Source organism: Moschus berezovskii, chromosome 20 (genome assembly GCF_049115385.1).
Source record: "Moschus berezovskii isolate FMDL1 chromosome 20, NW_MosBer_1.0, whole genome shotgun sequence".
Lineage (NCBI taxonomy): Eukaryota > Metazoa > Chordata > Mammalia > Artiodactyla > Moschidae > Moschus > Moschus berezovskii.
Window position 1 is genome coordinate 48,171,490 of NC_142479.1, and position 16,666 is coordinate 48,188,155.

The 16,666-nt window shown below is 55.4% G+C and overlaps 1 protein-coding gene across 3 annotated transcripts in view; it reads right to left on the reverse strand.

Moving 5' to 3' along the window:
• Positions 1-2,444: 2,444 nt before the first annotated feature.
• CACNA1G (calcium voltage-gated channel subunit alpha1 G) overlaps positions 2,445-16,666 on the reverse strand; it is a 62,146-nt gene continuing 47,924 nt past the window's right edge. For 2 of the 3 annotated variants that reach the window (XM_055407564.2, XM_088828974.1), the window contains 10 exons: positions 13,410-13,561; positions 12,537-12,646; positions 11,706-11,839; positions 11,351-11,421; positions 11,146-11,224; positions 10,931-11,052; positions 10,242-10,595; positions 5,503-5,680; positions 5,002-5,171; positions 2,445-3,842 (listed from right to left, as the gene is read on the reverse strand). In XM_055407564.2, the coding sequence (XP_055263539.2) occupies positions 3,108-3,842; positions 5,002-5,171; positions 5,503-5,680; positions 10,242-10,595; positions 10,931-11,052; positions 11,146-11,224; positions 11,351-11,421; positions 11,706-11,839; positions 12,537-12,646; positions 13,410-13,561 (2,105 nt within the window). In that variant the 3' untranslated portion in view covers positions 2,445-3,107. Of the gene's footprint in view, positions 3,843-5,001; positions 5,172-5,502; positions 5,681-7,485; positions 7,621-9,427; positions 9,613-10,241; positions 10,596-10,930; positions 11,053-11,145; positions 11,225-11,350; positions 11,422-11,705; positions 11,840-12,536; positions 12,647-13,409; positions 13,562-16,666 lie in introns of all 3 variants that reach the window. The other variant, XM_088828975.1, reaches the window with a different exon arrangement.

Genomic DNA, 16,666 nt, shown 5'->3' on the forward strand with positions numbered 1-16,666 from the left:
TGGCAAGTCATTTTTTTGATTAGGACTCTTCACACCATGTTCCATACCTTCTGCAGTGGGACAGAGGCTGAGGTAGTGTGAAGTCAGTGGTCTAGAGGTTGGCCAGATGGAGATTCAAACCTCAGCTCCGCCATCTCCTGGCTGCGTGATCTTGGCCAAGTCACTGAAACCTTTCTGAACCCATTGCCTCATGGGAAAATGACGGAGGGGGTACTTTGCTTGCCAGGGTGTTGTGAGAAGCAAGTGAGAGGCTGCAGAGAGTCTCAGGTTTGTTTTTAGCACCAGCTCCGCTTGCTCCTCCTCGTCCTCCCACCCCTAGATAGACCTTTTCCTGGACCTTGAGATGGAGGAAAAAGAGGCAGCCAAGCCTGAGATGGGGGCCTGTAGCTGTTAACACAATTTCCTCTGAACCCACAAGGAGAAGGCTGAAAGTAGAAGTGCCAGTGTAGATTTCTTACTTCCCAAAGCCCTCGCATCCCTGAAGCTCCTGGCCATTCCAACCCTGTCCTGGAGGCCCTAGTCCAAGACCGGTTGCCTCTACCAGCCCCTCACCCTAGCTTCCTTCAGACTCCTCCACTCCCCATCCCTGCAGAATCAAATAACCATCCAGACAAGCATCATGAGATTAGCATCCTTGTTGTTCAGATTGTAAATAACATACTGTTAATAAGATTCAGCAGTGTCCTTATTTCTACTTCAGAGCCCTTTTAATGAGACACAACAGCTTTCATCATTGATAAAGATTTTACATTTTTGGCAGAGGCCACAGTTCTCTCCTCTGAAATATTCACTCTGAGGGGTCGTGGGGGCAGGGGATGGTTGGGAAGTCTGGGATTGAGGGGAGGGAGAAGCAGCCCAATTCTCTGGCTTCACCTTGATCCAGATTCCAATAACCATTAGAATAAAAAAAGACCCCAGAACATCCTCCCCACATCTCCTACCCTTATTAAGGAATAGACAGCTACAGAATGCTACCAAAAGCTATAAAAGCTTAATCTGCAGACCTAGGTGACAAAACTCTAGGAATTTTGTATAGATTTGCTTTTTTTTTTAAGGCAGTTCCTACATGCAACCCCCTCTCCCTATCCAAAGAGCCCAGAGGAGAAAGAGTTTTATGCTATTGCATACCCTAAGAGGATGAAACCAGGTGTTTGTGTCAAGGTGTGGTATTATTTCTGTCCAAAAGAGCAGTGAGAAAAGCTTTCACCAGCTTAGAAAATACTGGGTTGGACAAAACTTCCAGGTCCAACCATCCAGCAGCCTCCCCAACCTCACTGGGATCCCAGGTTCCAATGAGGGATGTGGGTGAGAGCTGCCTAGGCCAAGCTGCCTTTCAGGTTTCAAGAGTCCTGGGGTTTGAAGGTGCTGGGGTAAGGGGTTAAGGGTGTTCAAAGGAGTGGGGTTGGGGCAGATGTTCGGGGGTGGCTGGCAGGGACAGACTGGCTGAACCTGTGGTTAGTGCCCTTGGCACCATGACATTATTTTGTTTCAGACAAAAGAATATTGCCTATGGTATTACCAGAAAGGAGATTCTTCTGGGCTATGCTGCTGGCGCCTCCTCCTCCCCACCTCCTCCCCTCAGACTGCCTGGTTGCCTTCACCCCCGCCTCCTCAGCTGGTTCCCACTGGGCAGGCAACAGCAGCCAATGTAAACACCTTGACGATGCTCATTTATCACCCCCCAGGGGGCCATCTCCATATCAACTCCACTGAGATGTCCCAGCCCTGGCCCCTTCATCTTAGGAGGGAGTAGCTCACTGTTTATATAGCTTAACCCCATTGCCAGCCCTGATGGGGCAGTGCCTGCAGTGCCAGGGCTCTGTTGCCCCCCCAACCCCCCCACCCAGGGCAACATGCTGAAGCCCAGACCACTCAGGTCATCCTGGCTGAAGCCTGAGGAAGGAAAATGCAGAAGCACTTGCTTCCTCCCCGAAAGCACCCCTCAAATCTCCATTACAGCATCTGAGACGCCTCCCCCAGCCTCAGTCAGCCTCATTAAACAAAAACAGCTTCATTATGACAATTTCCAGCTTTCAATGTGGGGCTGATAGCTGTCAGCAGAAATAAGAGTTAATCTGGCATCACTCAAATTCACAGAGCTGCCTGGCTATAAGGAAGCGATAAAGCTTCGATAGAAGCAGGAGTATACCCTGCTTGTCCAGCTTGCCACCAACATAGGGGCTTCTCTCTTCCTCACCCCTGGGCGGCCAGGCTGTATCCTCTCTCTCTCTGGGTATTGTGTGTGTGTGCGCACACACACACACACACACACACACACACACAGGCAGCTCTGACCCTGCTCTGTTCCCACCACCCACTCCCCATCTCCGGGAATCTTTGTCTAGTGCCATCTGGAAATACCTAACTCTGTCTCTTTGGCTTTTACTCTGGACCGTGATTAACTTTTTATTTTGGAAAATTACTTTATTATAGATATAGATATGTATGTATGTATATATAAAAAGGTTCCATTTCATTTGTAAAATCTTTTTCTTTTTTTTCCCTACAGAAAATGATGACAAGATTAAAGGAAAAAAATAAGTTACATTACAGTTTCCAAAATGGTTCTTGCTCTCCATTGCTGAAGATGGGCCCCCGTCAAGGCTGTAATGCACTCTCGATCCCAGCTTGTGCTTTGCAAGAAGAGGGAACATAACTAGACTAGTTATTTTAGGTTAAAATAGCCAAGAGACAGACGCCTTCGCCTCAAAAATATTCTGAGACACATAAAAGCAGAAGGAAACAAATCTCTTCAGCCACAAAATGTCGTACATCCCGCAAATACTAGATTCAATTAATTTAATAAAATAGAATATACATAGAGATTCTGCACAAACGTATTGCTTTCTCCCAACAGCTCCTGGTGTCGGGAACCTCAGCTCTGCTGGGCCTCTCTCTCCGCTTGGAGCCAAGGTGGCCGGGGCTGTCCAGGGCCGGGGCTGCTGCTCTTAACTCTGGAAATTCTGCTTGCCGGTGCCCAGTGCCACTGAGGCAAGGAGGAGCACCTCCTCGGTGCCCATGTGGAAACGTTCAGAAACACAGCCCAGGAGGAGGAGCTAGGATTTGGCACCCAGTGGAGAGAGGTGAGTGGGAGAGAGGGGCAGGACTCAGGGGTCCAGGTCTGCTGGGTCAGAGGATAAACCAGAGAGACTCAGCACGTCTTTCTTTGGGGAGGACGAGGCAGCCATGCTGTCGGGAGGGCCAGAGGCCAAGGGATCCTTGGAGTCGCTGGACGGAGCCCTCCGGCGGAGGCAGACACCAGGACTGGGTGGGGGCCGAGGGCCCTGGCTCTCTGGGGGGTCTATGGAGATACTGGGTGGACTGAGTTTCTTCTTGGGCCGGCTCCCAGCTCCCCCTAGCGGCTGACCTCCAAGGCTAGAGGGATCAGGGCCCAGGTGGGGTTGGGAGCCACTGTCCAGGCAGCTGACTGCGATGGAGTGCCTCCTCTGTTCATCCAGCCAGGACGCAGGCCGGCGCGGGCAGCTCTGGGCCTCCACGCTGTAGCACTTCTTCAGGTCCCGCGGGGACGGGGCTTCCTCCTGACTGTCCATGGGCAGGAAGTCTCCTGAAATCCAGCTCAGCTCCGTGTCCAGCTCTAAGCTGCTTCTGGTCTCTGGTGGGCCCTTGCCCCACTTGGGTTCTGGGCCTGGGCAGGGGGCTGACGGGGGCATGTGCTTCAAGATCTTGCTCTGGCTGCAGGAATGCTGCTGAGCCTGGGTGCTGGAGCGGCCCCAAAAGGAGGAGGCCCGGGCCAGCAGCGGGGAGGGCCCACTCACCTCTGACAGCAGGTCTTCCCTGCTGCCCAGGCCCTGAATGTCCAGGGAATCCGTCCTTATTGCTGCCTGTATGGGGTGGGGGGAGAGCTCAGCCCACAGGTTTCCTCTCCCCCATGAACTGTCCCACCTGGCAGGTCAGACAACCCCTCCTTCCCCTCCATGGAGTTGCAGGATCACCCTAAGCAGGGGTTCTCAGTGTCTGCTCTTACTGGGAGATAGGGGTCATGCACTATTTGCTCTCTGTGGTCCATTGTGTCTCCACCCCCAGGCCTGCAGGAATTGCTCCATACAGCTCCCAACCCATGCGACCCCAGAAAGCACTGGGCCAGCTCTGCTCCCCAGCTGTCTCCTTCACATCTCCCAGCCTCTGCACAGGCTATTTCTTTGGCCTTACACACCCTTCCCAAATGGCAAGCATCCTTTGATTTTATGGGCTCAAGTACTCTGTGATGTAATACCCGACCACCTTTACCCCAAAGGAAAAAACTGACTCCTTCCTCTTCTGCTCTCTGCTGCACCACACACGTGAGCACCCTGTTGCTGCAGTGACCTGATGGGGTATTTGTCTCTGCTATTATACCACGGGCTCCAGAGGGCAGGCGTTCTCTCATTTGTCCCTGTCCCCAGTGCCCAGACATGGAGGCTGCTCAGTGAATATTTGCGAAGCAGATGAGGACTGTGCCTGCTCCCAAAGGCGATGGATGAAAGCAGATGCTCATGTAGCCATCCTCACACATGGGACGCACACAGCATGAGCGGTGGCCTTGTCACAGGGGGGCAGACAAGCCTGCCCTGGCTACCCGAGCCTCTGTTCTGTGCTCCTTGAGTGTGGGATCTGGAAGCTGAGCCCTGGGAGTCACCAAGAGTGGAGACACCCAAAACATGCCTTGTGCCCCTTAGCTAGGCCAACAAGCTTTCCATGCAGCTCTGCCCATGGAAAGGGAATCCAGAGACCCAGGCTCTATCTCCAACCTGACAAGTGTTCCTGGACAACCATGACCCCCTCTGGTCTCTGGCCTCTTCTGTGTCCCCCAAGGGGACACAGACCACTTTGCTTTGCCTAGAATTGTGTCCCCAGCATCTAGAACTCAGTCTGGCACATCACTGGCACACAATAAATGTTTGCTGGGAGAATGGAAGTGGCAAGCCTCATCATCACCAATAGCCTAGGATTCCCTGCAGAGAGGCCAGCCCCGGCCCGTGCCCACCCACTATACCAGCTCACCTGGCGCCTGAGTGGCCTCTGAGCCAAAGGGGAGCGGCCTGGTGGGGGCAATTTGGGGATGGTGCCCCAGGTGGGAGCACCATGGGGCTGGAGCAGATGGGGTGCGTCTTTGGGAAGCTGCGGGATGTGGCTGGTGTCTGCTGGCTGGGAGTGGACGGACAAGATGGAGCCTGTGAGGGGAGGTGAGGGGAGAGAGAAGGCCTGGACAGTCAATGTGCTGGCCCCGACCTGAGTCCCTCCCATCCACTATTCCCTCTCCCCCAGCTGGGGCCTCTGCTTTCACCACCCCATCCCCGCCCTGGACTGAAAGCCGCTCCCCTCAGGCTGGGGGCTCCCTTAGGCAGGGGCAGCTGACCCCTTCAGGCTGGGGGCTCCTCGGAGGTAGGAGAGGCCTCTTTGGCTGCCTCAGTACCCCTACTTCCAGTACTTGGGCAGGACTGAGCTTAGGCAAGGACGGATCTCCCAGTGTGAGCCAAGCGGGCCTGCCCCCAGCCTTGGTACCTGACTGAGCTCTGGGGAGCCCCCGGCCCCTGTGTCCCAGGGACCCCTCGGCAGTGCTCCCATCCCGGCACATGTAGCTGTCATTGGGCAGAGAGTGCGTTCGGCTGACCCCAGACTTCCGCACAGTCAGCAGATCTGGTCCCAGCATGATGGGCACCTCCTCAGGGTGGGACTCCATCTGCAAAAGGAACAGTGCAGGGGCGGGGAGGGAAGTAAGAGGAAGAGGGGCATCAGATTGGGTAACTGAGGCAGAGACTGGCGATGGGAATCAGAAGCCCACCACCCGACCCAGACCCTGGCCCCCCGGTCCCCTCCCTGGACAAGGTGGTGATGGGATGACTGTGGTTGGGGAGAAGGACCAGACACATGGATGAGCCTTCCAAACACAGAGAGGAAGTGGGTAGGAGGATGCCCTGCCCCCAGAAAACTATTCATACTACATCTTGCAGCTTCCCACTGGGGAATGACGGAGAGGTGAGGAGGTGTTCAGGAGGGAGAGCAGCCCCCAGCCCCCAGCCCTGCAGGCAGCCCAAGAGCTCATACTCAAGGCCTCACTGAGAGGCTCTGAAGCTGCACAGTGGAGAGTTAAAAGCTAATAGCCTCAACCGCCCCCAGCATCCCACCTGGAGATTGCCTGGAGAATCCCGTGGACAGAGGAGCCTGGCAGGCTACAGTCCAAGGGGTCACAAAGAGTCGGACATGACTGAAGCGACTTAACACGCACATACTCCCCATCTCAACTACTGCCCTGGGGCTGTGGGGGCACTGATGAGAGGGAAAGGACCTTCCCAATGAGTAGAAGAGGAGGCAGCCAGAGACTCCCTGCAGAACAGAGGCTGTTTCATCATCCAGTTCTTAACGCAGCCGCAGCACCCAGCAGTAGACAAGGGCTGGGTTAATGTGAGCTGAATGATGGATGAACACTAAGGGGATGGGTCACAGCTGGTTTACCCACCTCCCCACCTCTCTTTAATTAAACAGTGACTCTGGCAGGTGGTGGCTGGTGAGCAAGGCCTGGATACCATGGTCTCAAGTCCTCCCTTAGTGGACAGACTAGAAATGAGAGTGGATTTTTTAAATCGTATTTCAAAGAAAGGCCATCACCAGCTTTTGACCCCAGATGGAGGGAAACAAGATTTGTTCCCAAGAGATTTCTCCATCTCTAGTTCTCATTCCTGTCCCGCAGACTCAGCCGCAGATTCCTGTCCCCTTGCAGACTCAGCCAGGTGAGTAGCCCCAGCAGGCCTGAGAATGACTGTCAGAAAACAGTCTGGAGCCTCTGCTTCCTCTCTCAGCCCCAGGCTCCACTTCTGCCAACCACTCCAAGAATCTATGGTCAACAGAGCCCTGCTGTGAGAAATGGGCCCCTGTCCCTCCTTAAGTCCCAAGAGGAGGGGAAGTTGGGAGGAGGGGGCTGCTCACTGTTAGATGTGGATGGGAGAGCCGGGTAGAAGTGGGGAAGCTGCCGTGGGAACACCCAGGGACAGTGACGGGAGACAGGACCGCCCCCCACCCCAGGTGGACAAGGGCATGGTGGTAGCAGCAGAGATGTGGCTCTCACCCACTGCGTGGTGGTGAATGGCTCATGTTCGGGGGAGGTGAGAAGGGGAGGTGGGAAGGAGGGCTGCAGGAAGGGGGAAGGCTGGCCTGCACGGGGCTCCAAATACAAAAACCAACTCTGTGGCCAGACAGGCACATTGGTCAGCTGTCTGATAACACCTCTGCTTTGAGCTCTGTCACTCTTGGGTATCTGGATTAACCCTTTCACAACTGTTGATCCTGGGCCCTCTGGGCAAGGCCCCAGTTGAATCTCATTTACTTTACTTTCTTTGTCCACAGTGGGGGACCTTAGTAAAGCCTGGGGCACTAAGTGCTGCCTCTGGGTAGGGCTGGCGGCAGAGTGAGGGGGGAGGGATCTGGAGCCCCTGCAGTCAGCCCGCCCCTGGGGGGCTGGGGAGCAGCCGGGGGGCTGTGTGTATGTACATTGCTCTCCAGGGCACTAAGTAAGAGTGTGTGAGTGTCATCAGGCAAACAGTCATCCGTCAGAGCTAGAGAGCAGGACAGTTCAGACACAATCTCTGACGTCAAAGACAGAGCCTCCATCTCAGCTAGAGGGATCTAGACAGGGAGAGAGATGAGCAGGCATAAGAAACCAGGACAGTGCGCTCTCTCCCATGTGTGCACACGCACACGGCCCCGCTTTCCCACTGTTCACAGAGCGTAAGGAGAAGGTCTCTCCTTTCTCTCTGCCCCACCCTTCCCAAGTAAGCTGAGAGCACCTCCCCTCCCCCCACTCCCAACCCCTGCTCTGATCAGAGAGGCTGCACAGGCACAGAGCTGGAGACAAAGCAGGAGACGGAGCCCTGACAGCCCCTCCCACATCAGCACCATCCAGGGAGGGAGCAGGGAGCTGGGAGGGCTTCTGACTCTTATAAAGAAGATACCAGAAAAAAAAAAAAAAAAAGAAGAAAGGCCCGCAAAGCGCCTCTCTGCTCTCAGCAAGACAGAGCAGCGTAGGGGGTGCTGGGGACAAAGCTGCCAGCTTGACGACGGCTTTCTGCCTATTCCCTCTGCTTCCAAAAGCCTGGCAGGACTTGGCCTGCCCCCGAATTCTGGCATCTCCCCTCCTGGGCCCTCCTCTCGCTGGCCTCAATTGGGCACACTCAGTTGGGCTAGTACACCATCAGACTGGCTCACCTGGGATCTGCAGCTGAGCTTCAGTGCCTGCAGGACTCTGGGGGACAGTGGGGCCATGCCTCCCAGATGAGCTGACCTCCTGGCCACCTTCTCAACATCTTCTCCCCCAGCACCTTTCCCCATGACCTTCCTTCAGGATGAGCGGACTCAGGAATGGACTTGATCTCTCAGGGATCATTCTAGGTCATTGCCAGGTTCAGGACCCTATAGTCTATCTGAGACTGAATCCAACAAGAGGTCAGGAACCCCAGAGCAAGGATCCTTCCTATTTAAGGATCACCGTCCATTTCTTTGATCAGGCTAATAGGTGTCCCAGGTACTGGAAACCTGCTTGCCCACCACACCATCCATCATGGCCCATAGAACACTAGGCTTTCTATCTACAGCTGAAACTTGTCTCCTTGCTTTCACTCTGGGTCTACCAGGGGCTTTCCTGCAGTCCCTGACTTAGGAGGAGGGTTTTGGGGTGCACCTCCAAGTGAAGGGAGTCAAAAGTGGTGAGACAGGTCCCAAGAGGAGAAGGAAGAGGACCTCAGGAAGCAGAAGACTGCACTGAGATGGGATTGGAGGAGAAAAGCATGTGCTGCTGTGGGAAGGTGCAAGGCTTGGAGAGGAAGCCAAGTCCTATTTCAAACGAGGTCCTTGAACCCACTCCTGACTGGAGCCTTCCGTCCCCTCTCAGGGCCGGGTCAGAAGCCACTGGCTACAGATAGCATCCACCATGCCCAGCGGTTTCCACAGCTAAAAAGGCCACCAAACATAGAACTAGTGGGGAGGGCAGTGGATACGGAGAAGAAGCAGACTGTGGCCTAAGACATGTCCCTCAGTGGGTCCCCTGGCCACCTGCACTCACCCCCAAAGCACCTCTCCCCTGGATCTTGTTCATCACTCTGACCATCTGCTAACCCACTGCCAACTCGTCTTCGGCTCCTCTTCTCTTCCAGGTTCTTTCTTATGATTGCCCTCTCCAAACCCCTCCTCCGTCTATTCTTCTCCCTCAGAAGTGTTATCTCAGCATCCCTACCTTCCATCTATGTGTTCCAGAGGTGGATCTCAGCCTGAGGAACCCCTGGCCACCTCCTGCCAGGCCCAATTCAACTGAGGTAAAGCTGTTCCTTCCCCAGACACCCAGTGGGCAGGAAACACCCCCACCTCCCCAGAAGCATGGCACAGCATGGCACAGCCCAGCACAGTCAGGGGAAGGGGCATAGCACAGGGACACAGTAACCTGTGGGTCGGAGCCGCCTGGGCTGCGGGCAGGAGGGAAGGCAGAGGGCTGGCCCCCTGGGCCTGCCAGCTCGTCCATCAGCTTCAGCTCCCCATCCAGGGAGCCCTGGATCAGCAGGGATATGGTGTCAAACAGCTGTCTGTCCTGGGGAGGACCAGCCCGTAATGGGAGCCAAAGAGGCAGGGGAGTGAGGGTCAGAGGAGCAGTGATGGGAAGTGTCACGGCAGGGATTGAGAAGAGACAGAGAAAAAGAGGGGGTCACATATATGTACACACATGCGCGCGCACACATAACCATAAAGAGACAGGGGAAGAGAGAGGCGTGGGAGGAGGAAGGAGAGATAGGAGATGGAAAATAGAGGAGCCCAGAGGGAGAGAAGGGGAAAGAAAGAAAAGGTCGGGAAAAAAGATTGAGAGATGGCATCAGGCAGGTTGAGGGTGGGGAAGGAAAGAAGTGCGGCAAAATCAGGGCACGGGTAAGAGAGAAACAGGTAGGAGACAGAAAACAACCTTGAACCTAAAAGAGGAAGGGAAGTCCCAGCCAAGCTGGAGGTACCGGGACAGATGAGCCAGCAAGTGTGCCAGTGGCTTGCTGGGGTGGCCCCACACTGCAAGTGTGGGCCGCCATCTCTGGGGACAGACAAGGGCCTGCTTACCTCTCCACATCGAGGCAGGAGGGTCAGGTGATTCAGGAGGAGCCCTAGGGTCTGCTTGCTGCCCGCTCCCTGGACCACCCACCAACGAGCCACTGAGCACGCACACCACCCATCTCTGTTCCACATTCCCTAGAGGTGGTGGTGGGGCCTCTGCTCACCATGGGGTGCTCCAGGGAGAAGTGGGAGGCTGCTCCAGTGTGGGGTGTGGCATGTGGGGCCCCAGGTTTGGGGCTGCCAGGGCTGTCGGGGCCCTCGACCCCAGGCCAGAGGAAGGGGCTGCCCAGTGGTGAGGGGGCCTGTGGGCTGAGCGTCTTCATCTCTAGCTCCAGTTCAGCCTCCAGCTCGGCCTCCTCCTTGGCCTCCTTGTTGCTCTCCTCCAGGTGCTTCATCAGCACGGCAATGACCACGTTGACCAGCACAAACTGGGCTGTCAGCACGAAGGACACGAAGTAGATGGGGGAGATGACCGTGTTGTAGCAGGTGGACTCCTGGTCACAGTCCCGGAGGGTGTCCTGGGGAGGCAGGTTAGAGGAGGGAGGTTGGGAGGACAGTGGACAGAGCTGCCACAGGAAGTCAGGTCTCCAGTGTCACAGAGCTTTGCAGGGGGCCAAGGAAGGGCAGGAGGAGGGAGTGATGGTGTCCGAGGGGCAGAAGAGCATGAGCCACTGTCCTGGGAAGTGTGAGTTAGAGAATGTCCTGGGGAGAGGGAGTCCCAGAGTGTTCCAGCATGGAGGGTAGAAGGTTCCATGCTTTTATTCACATCGAGTTCAAGCTGAGCCAAGAAGTGGGGCCATCTCCTTGAGGCCAGGGCCAGCCCTGGGAGTGGCCTCACTGTGGGGGCTCTCACCTTCATGATGCCGTTCCAGTTGTCACCTGTGGAGACTCGGAAGAGGGTCAAGAAGGCCATGCCAAAGTTCCGAAAGGTGGCATGCCGGCCCAGGCCCTCGCAGGGGTGCGTCTCATCACACTCTGAGGAGGAAGGCAGGGGAGAGAGGCTTGAGTTAGCCCAGGAGTCCCTGAGTCTCCAACCCTGGCTCCTCCGCCCTCCTTACCCCAACTCACCCAGATCTCCAAAGAGCTCCACGCCCAGAGCTGCAAAGATGAAAAACAACAACATGAAGAGAAGTCCCAAGTTCCCCACCTGGAAAAGAGGAAAAGCAATGGAAAAGGTGCCACCAGATCTCTGAGCCAGCTTCCCCCGCCCCTTTGGAGAGCTCCCTCTCCTTCCCGAGAGGACCCTTCCCACCCTCTCCCACCTCCCAGCTACCTGGGGCAGGGCCTGCATCACTGTGTCCAGCAGTGCCCGCATGCCCACAGCCATCTTCAGTAGCTTTAGCACTGCAGAACAGGACAACGTCATGAGCTAGCCCCTCTAGGTCCCAGGTCACATAGCTGGTGGAGCCAGGGCCGGGGCCGGGGCCGGGGCTGGTGGGCTAGCCAGCCCCAGCCAGCCGGGCTGCCATGGCTTCACCCCCACCCTTCCCCTTCGGCAGAGGCTAGAAGAAAGGCTTATGGAAGCCACACCCACCTCCTCCCTAGCCAGTCAGCGCTGACCTCTGCCACCTCCCCTTGAGCAGTCGCCCTGGGAGAGTGGCCGTGGCGGGCAGGCAGCCGGCACTGACCTCGGGCAATGCGCAGCACCCTCATGATGCGGATGATGGTGGGGTTGATGGGCAGCGAGGCATTGACCTCAATCTCCTCCAGTGTGATGCCCATGATAGACAGCAGCACGATGGCCAGGTCCAGTTGGTTCCACCTGAAAGCCCAGGACACAGCTCCCTGAAGGGGGCACTGCAGAGGAGGGGGTAGTTGTGGCAACATGAGTGGCGCATTCTCAGCCACAGAAAGGAGAGTGGAGGTCAGCCTGTCCATCCTGCGGAGAAGGTGTGGTTTAGCTATGGTCACACAGCCAGCTGGTACCACAGGGAGGGTTAGGACTTTAGTTCTAGGCCCTCTGCTTTTCATTTTTATTCATTTGCTTTTGTATCTAGTACTTTTACGGTTTTTGCTCTATGTCAGTGCTATTTGATAGACTTTACAAATAGGAACTCAAAATCTTCACAACTCTGTGATGTAGATACAATTATTATATCCCATTCTACGGCTGAAAAAACTGAGAGAGATTAAGTAACTTAAGTAACTTACCCAAAGTTACCAGCTTCTAAGTGGTAGAGCCAGGATTCAGATCTGGTCCAGGCAGTCTGGCTCCAGTCTAGGCCACACTGATTTTCACTGTCCCCAGGCCCTTTCTCAGCAGGCTCCCTCTCTCCCCTCCCATCTCCCAGACCCTGGATATCCCCCCACCCACACTGCACCATCAGCCCTGTGTAGGTCCTGGAGTGGAGTCTGAACCCCAAGAGTCAAGAAAGGTCTTTAGGCACTAGATCCTCTGGGGCATCTCCCTGGGAAACATGTGCCCACTCCTCCATCCCTCATCCCCCACTCCCCTTTACCTGTCCTGGAAGAACCGTCGAAAGCCAAAGGCCACAAGTTTGAAAACTGACTCCAAGACAAAGATGACAGTGAAGATATAGTTGCAGATCTTCAGAGCCTCATCCAGGATCTGGCAGGGATGGGGGCAAGACGCAAGATCTCTTAAGGCCCAGGGAAGATGCCCATCCTGATCCTTCTATCACTCCTCCCAGATCTGGGAGACAGTGTGAGTCTAAGGGGAACTTTCCTCCCTTCTCACCATGATGGCTGATCATTGGCCACCACTCTAGGATAGAGTAGGTTTCTCATTCACACGTATGATCCAAACTCTGTGTTGAAAGATCTCTCTCCTTGAGGGATGGTGAGATCATCACGTGAGAATGTGCTGGAAGGCACAGAATGCTAGACGTGAAAGGGGTCTTTGCATTGTCAATTCAATGTTCCTGTTTTACAGATGGGAAAACTAGGATGTGGAAGGCAGATGATGGAAGCTGATTTGAGAAGTAGCAAGATCACAGGTGAGGTTTGGAGCTGGATATTGACTAGAATCTAAATTCCAAAAGGGTAGGCACAGATCTGCCTTCTTTATCTTCACAGGTCAAGAACACTGAACATCTTTGTTTATTTAAGGTAACAAATATCTGCTGGGTGAAGAATCCAGGTCCTTCACTTCCCAGTTAGCTGGTCAAGTCAACTAACCGCTCTGAGCCTCAGTGTCCTCATCTGTAAAACCAAGACAAGACTGACCTTCACAAATCCCTGCAAGTGGTACAAGAGGATCCCCTGTAGGGGGCCAAGCACTTGCCTGAGGTGCCCTGACTTGGGCTGGGTTAGCTTCACCCACAGGCTCATGACTGGAGGTGGGGCCCAGACGGCCAGTCACTCAGTCCTACCTGGGGCTGCTGGTAGTGCTCCATGGCCATAGTGACCACGTTCAGCCCAATGACACCCGTGATGAAGAGATCCAGGTAGTGGCTGGTACACAGGTGGTGGACGAGGAGCCGGAAGCGGGAGTAGTCTGAGTAGTAGGGTTTGCACTGGGCTTCTGGGGGGGGCAGCAGGGAGAACAGAGCAGCCATTGGGCCCTGCCCACTGTGCCCCCTCCACCCACAGTCCCTGACAGCCACCAGCCTCTAATGCCAGAGCTGAAACATTCCAGCGTCATCAGCATCCTCGCACTCCACGCACTGCTCTTTTTGGGCAGGAGCCCCTCTCTTGGTGTTTCCCCTTCAAGCATTTGTTCTACTGGCTGGGGTTGGGCACAGAAGGGGTCAGGACATGCGGGGCTCCCCACCCACAGTAGACACCGGGTGAGCCCCCTCTCCGAGGCAGCCTCCAAAATCCAGCAGCCCCTCGTAACACCCTCGACTTGGTGTTCTGCTGTAAGGTCCAATCAATAGACGTAAAGCGACTGATCTTATTGGCTTCAGAGGAAGCTCCATCAACGGAGAGGAGAAGGCTGTTACTCCTTTACCGAGCTTAGACTCTTGAGGGGAGCAGAGGAGATTGCAAGAGAGCTGGGATTTGGAGATAAAACCGGAGATTGGGAATTGGACGTCTTCTTGGCTGACTGCACCGACCCACTCAGAGGGCCTCCCGCAGGGGGGGCAGGGCCTGGGACTCCTGAACCCTCATTCGGGAGAGGGCAGAGGGGAGGCCACAGGGCTCACCCAGTTTCTAATGAGGCAGTGCCCAGTCTGCTCCTGGGGACCAGGGCAGCTTCCCCTGCAGGCTGGGCTGGAAGCAGGAAGCACTGTCTGAGATCTGTCAGAGGCATCATATTTCTCTTGTAATTAGTTATAAAAATTTATAACCACTTAGTTATAAAAATTATCATACCAGGTTGACCTACTAAGCAGGCAGAACAAATCTGGGGGCAGGAGATTACAGGGGGCCCCTCCTCCAGGTGTGAGGAAAGGCCACACCAAGTTGGGGATACATGTCATCAGAGGCAACCACAAAGAAAGAAGGGGCACCGCACGGGGGCCTTGGGGCAACCTCAGGTCCCAGACAGCTCTTCCCCCTCAGGAAGTCTACGGCGGAAGCCAGCCAGGGCTGTAGCCTCTGAGGACTGTGCCAGGGCGGCAGGAAGCTTTGGCTCAGGCCAGCTTGGTTATAACTGTTCTTTCCCATGCAGGACTATTAATTAATCAGAAAGGTAAACTGAGGCAAGGAGTGGCCTGGGTGGGCCCCCACCAAAGGCCGAAGGAAGAAGAGTGCCCAAGAGCTGCCCATACAGCCTCACCAGCTGCCGCGCTCCAGCATCAGCCTTGAGGTGTGGATAACCGAGAGGCAGAAAGTCCCAAGTGTTCTGGTGCTCTGTAGGATGCGTTAGGCCATATTTTTGTTTCCAGAGATGGGCCAGCCAACCATGACTTTGTTTGCTCAGGTGGCCCTCTGGGCCCCCAGGAAGATGGGGGTGGAGAGGCCAGGGACAGGGGACAACATAAGGCCACAGGTCATCCACACAGCGATGCGATCACCAGGTAGACCTGGTGAGCCAGCCTCTTCCTTCCTTCAGTACCCACAGAACAAGAGGGCGCTAGTCGCCCAGCGTTGCCTTAGCAGCTGGAACTCTTTCTCTGCATTAATCTCCATAAGTGCCGAGAGCACTCGATCCCATTATGCTAAAATATGAATGGAGAATTAACTAAAATGTTTGAATACAATTAGGTTAGAAAAAGCGGCTCCTTATTAGCCCTGTTATTAGCTGAGACAATGCAGAGGAGAGGTTGCAGAGTTCCCCCTCCCCTGTCACCCCAGTCTGTCTGTGTAGGCAGCCCCAGGCCAGATGGAGCTGCTGCTACCTCCTCCTGGCCTTGCTCTGGAAGTCCAAGGAGCCGGTGGAGGCCCAGAGGGAAGGTGGGGTAGGATGACTGAGGCAGGGCATCTGTTCAGAGACCAGTCCCAGACCCTTGAGGTGTGTACAGAACCCCTCCACCCTCAGCCCTGACCCCAGACCAGCAGGTGCCAAGGCTGCCAGAAATCCCTCCATTAGAGCCCAGGTCCAAAGTGCACCAGGGCCAACCTGATAAGCATCTCCTTGGCCAGTCCCTTTGTTTTACAGAGAGAGAGAAGAAGGCCCATCAAAAAGTTAGTTATGAACACACTGTGAGGCAGCAACCAAGCCAGTACCTGAAGAGTACCTCACCAGCTGCCAGGTGGGTTTAGACACAAAGCCTTGGGGCTTTGGCCCAGAGGGTGCCCTCGAAGTTTGTCCAAAGGCTCTCACTATTGTGCTCTGGATGATGTCATCTGTTTTGTCCCCGGCCCTAGGTTCTACAGGCAAGAACCTGGGCTCAGAGAAGAAACTGACCACCTGGGCAGAGCCTTGGGTGGGTCTGCTGCTCTAACAGCTCCAGCTGTAGCCCAGGAGGGGGTCTTGACCAGTGGTCACTGGCATTTCAGCTGCCCTGGCCCTGTCTCCCTGCCTCCTACCTGTATGAGTTACCGTAGGCAGACAAAATACCAGAGTCAGACACTGAGGAGAAGAGCACCCCCCAGGACTGCCCAGCCCCCAGTCAGGGGCGGGGGTGCAAGGCTGTGAGTAAGCCACAGGCATAGTGAGTTAGTCAGGGTCACTGCGAGCCCGAGGCACAGCCAGGGCAGAGGGCTGGCAAAGGGGAGTGGTGGGGTAGGAGGAAGGCAGGGGTCACTCCTAGGGACACAGGCCCCCAAGACAGAGGCCAGCTTCAGCTGCTGTAGCCAGGCCCGATCAGTGGGTCCTGGTAAAAGGAGAGATGGCAAGTTGGAGGCAGGTGCTGCAGGAGGCCGAGGGGAGCCGACCTGGTGCTGGAGGCAGCCCCGTTTTCTCCCTCCACCTGGAAGCTGGGCTGGACCGAGCTGTCTCATCAGGTCGTTTTCCTGATAAGCAGCCTCTTCCCTTCAGCCTTTCCCTGGGATCTGGCTACTCCGCTCCTGCTGGGGGCAGCACGGGGAGGCAGAGGTGCTGGCAGGGAAGTATGGTGCACGTGTTTGATTCCAGCAACTCCAGACTAGTGGGTGTGACTTCATCCCCATCACACCATTGGGCACATTGATGCACCAGCATTGCCATGCCTTGTAAGCTGACTGGAGATGCAGACGCTCAGGTCCTACCCTGGACCACTGTGAGAGTTTCTAAGGTGGGGCTCAGTTATGTCTTCTGGGG